The 12,524-nt window shown below is 42.1% G+C and overlaps 1 protein-coding gene across 1 annotated transcript in view; it reads left to right on the forward strand.

Annotated features, from left to right (window-relative positions):
• The window catches only part of LOC122942136 (peroxidasin homolog), a 68,919-nt gene that overhangs the window by 26,293 nt on the left and 30,102 nt on the right, over nt 1-12,524 (forward strand). Inside the window, exons 2-5 of the mRNA XM_044299632.1 lie at nt 5,849-5,920; nt 6,005-6,076; nt 9,337-9,408; nt 10,384-10,455. Of these exons, the coding sequence (XP_044155567.1) occupies nt 5,849-5,920; nt 6,005-6,076; nt 9,337-9,408; nt 10,384-10,455 (288 nt within the window). The remainder of the gene's footprint in view (nt 1-5,848; nt 5,921-6,004; nt 6,077-9,336; nt 9,409-10,383; nt 10,456-12,524) is intronic.

Genomic DNA, 12,524 nt, shown 5'->3' on the forward strand with positions numbered 1-12,524 from the left:
AGTACTGCTATACATACAGCACTGCTACACACATACATACAGTACAGCTACACACATACATACAGCACTGCTATACATACAGCACTGCTACACACATACATACAGTACTGCTATACATACAGCACTGCTACACACATACATACAGCACTGCTACACACATACATACAGCACTGCTATACATACAGCACTGCTACACACATACATACAGTACTGCTATACATACAGCACTGCTACACACATACAGTACTGCTATACATAGATACAGCACTGCTACACACATACATACAGCACTGCTACACACATACATACAGTACTGCTATACATACATACAGCACTGCTACACACATACATACAGCACTGCTACACACATACATACGGTACTGCTACACACATACATACAGCACTGCTACACACATACATACAGCACTGCTACACACATACATACAGTACTGCTATACATACATACAGCACTGCTACACACATACATACAGTACTGCTATACATACAGTACTGCTACATACATACAGTACTGCTATACATACATACAGTACTGCTATACATACAGTACTGCTACACACATACATACAGCACTGCTACACACATACATACAGCACTGCTATACATACATACAGCACTGCTACACACATACATACAGCACTGCTACACACATACATACAGTACTGCAACACACATACATACAGTACTGCTACACACATACATACAGTACTGCTACACACATACAGTACTGCTATACATACAGCACTGCTACACACATACATACAGTACAGCTACACACATACATACAGCACTGCTATACATACAGCACTGCTACACACATACATACAGTACTGCTATACATACAGCACTGCTACACACATACATACAGCACTGCTACACACATACATACAGCACTGCTACACACATACATACAGTACTGCAACACACATACATACAGTACTGCTACACACATACATACAGTACTGCTACACACATACAGTACTGCTATACATAGATACAGCACTGCTACACACATACATACAGTACAGCTACACACATACATACAGTACTGCTATACATACAGCACTGCTACACACATACATACAGTACTGCTATACATACAGCACTGCTACACACATACAGTACTGCTATACATAGATACAGCACTGCTACACATACATACAGTACTACACATACAGTACTGCTATACATACAGCACTGCTACACACATACATACAGCACTGCTATACATACATACAGCACTGCTACACACATACATACAGTACTGCTACACACATACATACAGTACTGCTACACACATACATACAGTACTGCTACACACATACATACAGCACTGCTACACACATACATACAGCACTGCTACACACATACATACAGTACTGCTATACATACATACAGCACTGCTACACACATACATACAGTACTGCTATACATACAGTACTGCTACACACATACATACAGCACTGCTATACATACATACAGCACTGCTACACACATACATACAGTACTGCTATACATACATACAGCACTGCTACACACATACATACAGTACTGCCACACACATACATACAGTACTGCTACACACACATACAGTACTGCTATACATACAGCACTGCTACATACATACAGTACAGCTACACACATACATACAGCACTGCTACACACATACATACAGTACTGCTATACATAGATACAGCACTGCTACACACATACATACAGTACTGCTATACATACAGCACTGCTACACACACATACAGTACTGCTATACATAGATACAGCACTGCTACACACATACATACAGTACTGCTATACATACAGCACTGCTACACACATACATACAGTATTGCTATACATACATACAGCACTGCTACACACATACATACAGTATTGCTATACATACATACAGCACTGCTACACACATACATACAGCACTGCTACACACATACATACAGTACTGCTACACACATACATACAGTATTGCTATACATACATACAGCACTGCTACACACATACATACAGCACTGCTACACACATACATACAGTATTGCTATACATACATACAGCACTGCTACACACATACATACGGTACTGCTATACATACAGCGCTGCTACACACATACATACAGTACTGCTACACACATACATACAGTACTGCTATACATACATACAGTACTGCTATACATACATACAGCACTGCTACACACATACATACAGTACTGCTACACACATACATACAGCACTGCTACACACATACATACAGTACAGCTACATACAGTACTGCTACACACATACATACAGTACTGCTACACACATACATACAGCACTGCTATACATACATACAACACTGCTACACACACACACACATACATACAGCACTGCTACACACACACATACACATACATACAGCACTGCTACACACATACATACAGCACTGCTACACACATACATACAGTACTGCTATACATACATACATCACTGCTACACACATACATACAGCACTGCTACACACATACATACAGTACTGCTACACACATACATACAGTACTGCTACACACATACATACAGTACTGCTACACACATACATACAGCACTGCTACACACATACATACAGTACTGCTATACATACATACAGTACTGCTACACACATACATACAGCACTGCTACACACATACATACAGTACTGCTACATACATACAGTACTGCTACACACATACATACATACAGTACTGCTACACACATACATACATACATACAGTACTGCTACACACACATCTTTAATAAAAACTCATTTCCCTGCACTAGTGCCAGCTGTATAGTTTATCTGTTCTGGCTCCTCCCATTAATTACATAATCAAAGGTCCTTAAAGGCTATGTACACCTCCGGAGACTTTTTTTTTTTATGATTGCATTTTACTCATTTTGGGCTTAAAATCATTTTTTTTTTTGTTTGGTCTTTATTAAAAATATCTAGCCTGTCACAAAGGTAAAATTGTACTTTCACTTTTTGCCCGTCATCTAATAATCCTCATCCCTCCTGGCAATTGTCAGATAGCTAGCGGAGGACACCACTGCTGTTACATGCAGCAGGCATGGGGAGAAGTGATCGCTATGTTATTGCTCGTCCCCATGGAGGGCAGCGGTGTGCCGGCGGCTGATCGCTATTACACAGCGCGATCTGCCACTGGCACCATTGTGTTTTTTTTTTTTTTTTTTTTTTTTTAAAGCATGCTTTAAAATCACAATTGCTCGATGAATAAACGTTTGCTCGTTCATCGGGCATTTGGAGGTAGTATTAGACTGCCAGATGATCGCTAAAGAGTGTCCACAGGAATGCTGGTTGGCGATCATCAGACAGAAAATCTGGCAGTCTAATACACCCTTAAGAGGTCCTACTTATTTAAGCCACATTCTATCAGTAAGATAAGAACTGAGCTATAACCAGTGTTTATAATGTCAGAAATAAGGAGTCTGTCAAATTAGCTGGCTGGGAGCAGAGAGAAAATTCAGATCCCTCTATTAGAGCATCTGTACGGAAAAAAAGATTTTTACCTAAAAATGAGTACAATGCAATCATAAAAAAAAATTGCCCCCAAATGTGTACATAGCCTTTGAATGTATGTGCTTCTGGATCATGAATGAAGCAGCTAGGAGGTCCGGCCATGCTGGATTTCTTTGACTGCTGTTTATAAGATTCGGGCACTTTTTAGCAAGATTTTTTTTCTTGCTGAAAAGTGCGTCTTAGGGCTCATGCACACAAACGTTTTTTGCGTTCCATATACGGAACCATTCGCTTCAATGGGTCCGCAAAAGATGTGGACAGCACTCTGTGTGCTGTCCGCATCCGTTGCTCTGTTCCATGGCCCCACAAAAATTATGAGGCGTGTCCTATTCTTGTCCGTTTTGCGGACAAGAATAGGCATTTCTATGGGCCTCCTGTTCCGTTCCGCAAATTGCGGAAGGCACACGGGCGGCATCTGTTTTTTTGGGATCGACAATTTGCATACCGCAAAAAAATGGTACGGTCGTGTGCATGAGCCCTTATAATGCGAAATATACAGTACATCATGCAGTATTATAGACACAGCAGATACAGATATATAATATATACAGCAGTGTACTAATGTGAGGTACAATGTATAATAGATGCAGTGCCTACAGATATGTAATATTTACAGCATTGTACTCATATGAGGTATAATAGATGCAGTGTGTTACGATATATAGCATTTACAGCAGTGTATTGATATAGAAGGCGCAATGTATAATAGATTAAGTGGGTACAGATATGTGAGGTACGGGGTATAATAGATGCAGTGTGTATAGATATATAGTATATACAGCAATGGACTGATATGTGAGGTGTAATTTATACCCTGTACCTCACATACCAGTACACTGCTGTATATTCTATACATCTGTATACACTGCATCTGTGATACATGTGCCTCTTACTATCTAACAGTCGGCAAAATGTGACCTGTGACATCACACCTGCTGTGCATGAATGCCTATTTGCGCTCCTACAGTCCGGTCCACGCCTTTTCCTATAGTGCGTAAGCACGACCACCGCTGATGGATTGCAGGGTGGTCATGACACCTGGAAACAAGCAGTGTATAATGTGATGGAAAAATGAATCAAGCCAGCAAAGGTGGTGTTATGGATCAGGCGACTGTGGAACCACTGCAGCTTTGAGCCAAACCCTAAGGGGATTACTCTAGTGCTCCCCTGGTCTTCACCCTTTAACCCCTATACAGGGATCTGGTCTTTACAGCAGGGGAGCGACTGGACCGCCACCTCCTGGGGTGATTACTGTGCACTTGTAAGCTGACCTGCAAGGAAACAGAGACGCAGAGAATATGCGCTGCTGCACTCGCACACATTCACATGACTCTGGCAACCAGCCGACACGGCAGCAATGGTGCACCCACGAGTATCCGCGGACAGCATGCACAACAGAGGAAAATGTGCATTGCCGCAGCACCATAAGGCCCTAGATACACATTCACACAACTAGCCCACAGCGCATACAAGGGACACAGATAGGGCTCAGCGAAGTGGGTTCGGACGGCTCTGTCCGAACCTATACATTCCTAAACTTCATTAATAATGTGCGCTCCGTACAGCCTTGCAATGTATAGGCTCTGCTGAGGCAATCTTCTTATCGCCACCAGTTAGCTGGCCTGTTACAGTTAGCTTCTACGCATACATTAATGTTTCAAAATCCAAATCCGAACTTGGGTTTGTGGCTCATTAAAGAACCTGAAACGTTAATGTATGCGCAGAAGCTAACTGTCCCTGCGACAGGAGGCAATATGGACCATAACATTGCCTTATAAGTGCCTCGTATTAACGTTTTCTACATGATAAATGCCATTTGATGAAGTGGGACAACCCCTTTAAGAATCACAGACTTTACAAAGATAACCTTAGATAAGTTAAGAAAATGGAGACTCAGAAATAAGTCCCATGAAATTATAACACTCGCCCGAAAGACAGCGTAGAAGTCAGCAGAGCTGGATATTTGAAGATATGTGCCTGTATAGAGCGAGGAGAGAAGCATGTTACATACCTGCCATGATGATGAACTTCGCTATAATCCTAGTTATGCCTGAAGGCCTGTTTAAAGGGTCAAACCTTGAATTCCAGGATTGCTACCTTACATCGAGTGGCAGTAGAGGCTCAGCTTTCTTTTCTTTTTGGAAGGAGAGCTAATTTGCACGTAGGCTTATTGTGAGAGGTTTCAAGTGGTAACCTGCAGATCTTAAAGTGGTTGGAGCAAAAAAACACATGATTTAAAGACATTGGTCGTTGTGTTTTCTGCCTCCACAGTGACCTGCGCTTCAATCACATCCGTGAGATAATCTCTGGTGATCTTCAGAAGCTGAAGAACCTCCATACTGTGTAAGACCTAATTATTTGGCCTTCTGGTGGTGATGGACATGGTGGCATTTGAATGAACTGATTACCTGTCTTTGTACATTGTAGATTACTGAACAACAATCAAATTAGACGGATTTCACAGAGATCATTTCAAGCGCTGAGAGATCTTAAACATCTGTGAGTTCTATGTCCCACCTTGTATGCTGCTACCAGACTGTGCTTGTCTACATTATACAGTATATGCTGCAATCTCACTGCATTGGTCTCTATCATATGTATATGGCTCCCTGACTGCACTGATCTCTATCATATGTATACTGCTCCCTGACTGAACTCATCTCTATCATATGTGTACTGCTCCAGGACTGCACTGATCTCTATCATATGTATACTGCTCCCTGACTGCACTGATCTCTATCATATGTGTACTGCTTCCTGACTGCACTGATCTCTATCATATGTGTACTGCTTCCTGACTGCACTGATCTCTATCATATGTGTACTGCTTCCTGACTGCACTGATCTCTATCATATGTGTACTGCTTCCTGACTGCACTGATCTCTATCATATGTATACTGCTTCCTGACTGCACTGATCTCTATCATATGTGTACTGCTTCCTGACTGCACTGATCTCTATCATATGTGTACTGCTCCCTGACTGCTCTGGTCTCTATCATATGTGTACTGCTTCCTGACTGCTCTGGTCTCTATCATATGTGTACTGCTTCCTGACTGCACTGATCTCTATCATATGTGTACTGCTTCCTGACTGCACTGATCTCTATCATATGTGTACTGCTTCCTGACTGAACTCATCTCTATCATATGTGTACTGCTCCAGGACTGCACTGATCTCTATCATATGTATACTGCTCCCTGACTGCACTGATCTCTATCATATGTGTACTGCTTCCTGACTGCACTGATCTCTATCATATGTGTACTGCTTCCTGACTGCACTGATCTCTATCATATGTGTACTGCTTCCTGACTGCACTGATCTCTATCATATGTGTACTGCTTCCTGACTGCACTGATCTCTATCATATGTGTACTGCTTCCTGACTGCACTGATCTCTATCATATGTGTACTGCTTCCTGACTGCACTGATCTCTATCATATGTGTACTGCTCCCTGACTGCTCTGGTCTCTATCATATGTGTACTGCTCCCTGACTGCTCTGGTCTCTATCATATGTGTACTGCTTCCTGACTGCTCTGGTCTCTATCATATGTGTACTGCTTCCTGACTGCACTGATCTCTATCATATGTGTACTGCTTCCTGACTGCACTGATCTCTATCATATGTGTACTGCTTCCTGACTGCACTGATCTCTATCATATGTGTACTGCTTCCTGACTGCACTGATCTCTATCATATGTGTACTGCTTCCTGACTGCACTGATCTCTATCATATGTGTACTGCTCCCTGACTGCTCTGGTCTCTATCATATGTGTACTGCTTCCTGACTGCTCTGGTCTCTATCATATGTGTACTGCTTCCTGACTGCACTGATCTCTATCATATGTGTACTGCTTCCTGACTGCACTGATCTCTATAATATGTGTACTGCTTCCTGACTGCACTGATCTCTATCATATGTGTACTGCTTCCTGACTGCACTGATCTCTATCATATGTGTACTGCTTCCTGACTGCACTGGTCTCTATCATATGTGTACTGCTTCCTGACTGCACTGATCTCTATAATATGTGTACTGCTTCCTGACTGCTCTGGTCTCTATCATATGTGTACTGCTTCCTGACTGCTCTGGTCTCTATCATATGTGTACTGCTTCCTGACTGCTCTGGTCTCTATCATATGTGTACTGCTTCCTGACTGCACTGATCTCTATAATATGTGTACTGCTTCCTGACTGCTCTGGTCTCTATCATATGTGTACTGCTTCCTGACTGCTCTGGTCTCTATTATGTGTATACTATATGTGTAGCGCTCCCTGACTGCACTTGCAGTACTCCAGTGCAGGGGGTAACTGCAAATAGTTTTTATTTTTAAAATATTAAATAACATATCATTATACCATGTTATACCATGTGATGTATGTCTACCAGTATTGTGTATATGAATGGCAAATCAAGGGTTAATAACTGTGGATTGGCCCTTATAGGAGGTTAGATGTGTTCTGGACACACCCCTAACTTTTAGGAGATTCTAGACTGGATTTTCAGATAGGAAGGAAGCATACTCAATGTGTTTATTCCTCTTGGGCCTCAGATTTCAGAGACTAACAGATCTCTGCAAGATCTAAAGAAAGAGAGAAAAAGAGAATTTGGATTCTGCATGGCCAAGCATAGGTACCGTAATCTATTTAGCTAAGATAGAGGAGACAGAGGGTCATAATTCCAATCCTTAGTATAAATATGTGGCACACAGGATATTCTTTGCAATTTAAAGGTGATTTTATTAAGTAATTTTCACAATTAGAGGTTCATGATCCAGTTTATAGGAAATTAAATACTGTGTAACCACTTTCCATATTAGAGCCAGACTTTTCGGTCCATAAGGACCTTCTTCAGCAATTCTGTGATCAGAGGTAGTGGGGTGTCTGGATCGCACCACTACCTCTGACCCCAGAAATTCCAAGTCGCTGAAGAAGGTCCTTATGGACCGAAACGTCTGGCTCTATTATGGAAAGTGGTTACACAGTATTTAATTTCCTATAAACGGGATCATGAACCTCTAATTGTGAAAATTACTTAATAAAATCACCTTTAAATTGCAAAGAATATCCCGTGTGCCACATAGTTATACTATTGATTGATGACCGTCGAGTCTTTGTTGGCACCGGGAAAGGAAAAACTGTGTTTTACTCAATTCTCTAATACATAATTCCAGTCCTTGTGAAATCCATACACCGTTATCTGGGAGAGAACTGCACTTTGAACAGTTGGAGCTGTGATTTGCTTTAATTGGAAGCAATACAGTAAATTTATTTTTAATGCCTCATTCGCACATCCGTGTTTGGTCAGTGATTTACATAATTGATTGTGAGCCAAATCCAGTATTGGAGCCTCCACAGACATAAGGTATAAGGGAAAGAGCTGCACTTGTTCTGTGTTTAGAGCCTCACCTGGTTTTGGCTCACAACCACTGATGGAAATCACTGACCAAACACTGATGTGTGAATACGGCATAACTCTGACCTGATTTTCTGACTTCTTTACCATTTCACTCTAAACCTCTTGCCTTGCCCCCATCCAAACACCTAACATCAAGGGCATCCCAACTACCATCAGAGAGTAGCCCCGAGAGAAGAAAGGGTGCCCCCTCCTTTTACTACACGGCGCTAAGGTACAACAGTGTGAGGACAAGTCTGTGACAACCTCAGCCACTACCACCTCCATCCTCCGCTCCCGGTTCGCTGCACACTGGTCTCTACCTCTTATGCCCTGGTCTTTATTTTGTTGCAGTTATCTTTACAAGAATGAGATCCGCAGTGTACAGAGGAATGCTTTCTATGGTCTCCAGTCTCTGGAGCAGTTGTGAGTATACTTGTCCAAGGTGATATTTCCAGTTCTCTTGAAGGTCACCTTCGTTATGCGTAAAGCCAACGTACCATGAGAATGCAGTCTAATCTGCAGGCAGCAGATATGTGGTCTTATGGTAAAAGATTCAGAATAGTTTGTATTTGATGTCCTTAAATCCATGCTCTTTCTAGGAGACACATGGGTGGTCCTATCGGTGAGTGACAGCTGTGTATGAGTAGAGTCATAGATGTCAATCACTGGTAGGACCGCCCTCATGACTCTTCAGCATAGAAATTGCATCTAATTAATGAGGACCTTTCATGGAATTTTTTTTGTTTAATAAAATACCTGAGTACCTTTACTTGCAAGGTACCCTCCGCTGATGCTGCCGTCCTTGTTCTTTTTTTCAAATACCCCTCGCATGCTCCGCTGTGCCCCCTGGAGTTTTCGGGCCTAGTATGTTAATACTGAGCATCAGTACAGGGAGGAGGAGACGCCAGGGTTTCTCAGGGGGTGTCTGCTTCTCCCTGGCTGTGACTCTCTCCGCTGTGATTGGACTGCAGCACAGCCACAGAGAAGGAGACGCTCCCTGAGAAACTCTGGCATCTCCTCCTGCCTGTAACGATGCTCAGTATTAACACAGTGGGTGTCAAAACTGCAGGGGGCATGCAAGGGGTATTTGAAAAAAAGAACAAGGACAGCAGCATCAGCGGAGGGTGCCTCGCGAGTAAAGGTACTTAATTAAACAAAAAAAATTCCATGAAAGGTCCTCTTTAAATGAAATATTATACTGAATCTTCTCCCATAAAGCTACATATCAATCTGCTCAGCTCTGCTCCTCCTGTTCTATAACCTGCTGCCTGCAGATGTTCGTGGTGACAGGTTCGCCGGGGTCAGTGTCACATTTGTCACAGTTGCAGCATCTCCACCGTTCTGAATGCGTATTTTACATTTACTTTTGATTTTTTATGTTTTCTTTCCCTGCACCAGGTATCTTCACTTCAATAACTTGGAAACTCTTGATGCAGAGACCTTCAGGGACCTGCCCAAGCTGGAGAGGCTGTAAGTGCAATAATCTGACGCACACATCATATGCATAATATGGTCATATGTAATTCTATCATTGCACACACAGGCCATACCATGTGAGTACTGGGGTTCAATATTCATGAATAAAAGGAATGCCTCTTCTGCATAGTGACCTGAGGGGGCGGAGCATGACACAGTCATTTTCTCTTTTGTAGTCTGTGAGTCACTGTGCGTGCCCTGCCCCCTCACACCCTGCACTAGGCAGAATGGGTATTACTTTAATTCATGGATATTGAATACAATATATTTCTCCTTGCTATCAACCATTTCACACTGGTTCTATTAACCCCTTAATGACTCAGCAACTTTTTGGGATTTTCTCATCCTCGCATTTGAAGAGCAATATTTATTTATTTATTTTTTTTCCATCGAGAGCTTGCATCAAGTTGTATTTTTCAATCGCATAATTCTGAGGCATATAATTTATTAACTATTACTAATTCTTTTTTGGGGGGGAATGTAAAAATACATATTCCATTATTGATTTATGTGGTTTAAATCTTGTGCCGTTCACCATGTGGCATAAATAGAACTTCTGTGGGTCGGTACAGTTACGGTGATATCAAATATGTATGTTTTTTTTGGATATTCAATTACTTCTGCATGAAAAACACATAAAAAAGTTTATTATTCCATTGATTATTTTTTTGTGTGGGATGTGTTGATACCAATTAAGTAGTGTATTTTTTTTACCCTAACATAAAGCATTTTTAAAGGACATCTGTCAGCAGATTTGTACCCATGAAACTGTCTGACCTGTTACATGTGCGCTTGGCAGCTGAAGGCATCTGTGTTGGTCCCATGTTCATGTGTGCCCGCATTGCTGAGAAAAAAATATGTTTTATTATATGCAAATGAGCCTCTAGGAGTAACAGGGTCGTTGCTGTTACCTAGAGGCTCTGATCTCTCTGCAACTGCTGTGCCTCTGCAGTTTAATTGACAAGACCAGGCAGTAAAAACTTCATAATGCCTGGCCCTGTCAATCAAAGTGCAGATGGCGCAGCAGTTGCAGAGGGAGCAGAGCCTCTAGGTGTAATGGCAACACCCCTGTTGATGATAGAGGCGCATTTGTATATATAAAAAAAGGACAGAATGAGTTAGAAATTGAAAAAAAAAAAGAATCATTACTCACCTGACCGACGCCCCCCCACCGCTGCCTTTACAATGCTCCCGGGCTCAACACACAGGAAGTGACTTGGACTGCCTGCTCAACCAATCAGTGGCCACAGGAACCAGTAGTTGGCTGAACCTATTGTCCAAGCCTTTTCTTGTCGTGTCGAACCTGGGAGGAGGAAGTTGAGAGTAGCAGGGACCATATCAGTGTCAGAATGGCAGAGGCAGAGGATCAGTAAGGTGAGTAACGATCCTTTTTATTTTTAACCCATTAAAACCACTTTTTTTATCCTCCTAAAAAACTTCTTTAAACAATTAAACTTTTTTTGGGCTGCACTAGGGGACTTGATCCTGGCTCACTGGTTTCTGTATTCTGTATTGAATTGCAGTGTATTAAACCTGTCAATGTCACACAGACAGTCCTCCAGCTGCCTTGGCAACGTGATCACAAGGTGCCAATGGGGATGTGAGTTAGTGCTCATGCACACAAACTTTTTTTTTTTCTGTTTCCATTCTATTTTTTTGCAGCCTGTATGCGGAACCAATCGCTTCAATGGGAACGCAAAAAAATAATGGAAATTACTCCGTGTGCATTCCGTGTCTATATGTCTGCATGGCTGCAAAAAAGTTGAACATGTCCTATTATTGTCCGCATTACGGACAAGGATAGGACTGTTCTATTAGGAGCCGACACCTTCCGTTCCTCAAAATGCGGATTGCACACGGCCAGTATCCGTGTTTTGCAGACCGCAAAACGCCCAACAGTCATGTGCATGAGCCCTTACTCTGAAAATCCCCTTACATGCCATAGTTGCAATTGACTGCAGCATCTAAGGGGTTATCTCCAATCCCCGCTGCTGTGGTGGGACCTCAGTCATGTACAGCCATGATCATGCAAGCACAGTTCCTGTTCTCACGTGATCCTCTTC

The sequence above is a fragment of the Bufo gargarizans genome, chromosome 6, assembly GCF_014858855.1.
Source record: "Bufo gargarizans isolate SCDJY-AF-19 chromosome 6, ASM1485885v1, whole genome shotgun sequence".
Taxonomy (NCBI): domain Eukaryota; kingdom Metazoa; phylum Chordata; class Amphibia; order Anura; family Bufonidae; genus Bufo; species Bufo gargarizans.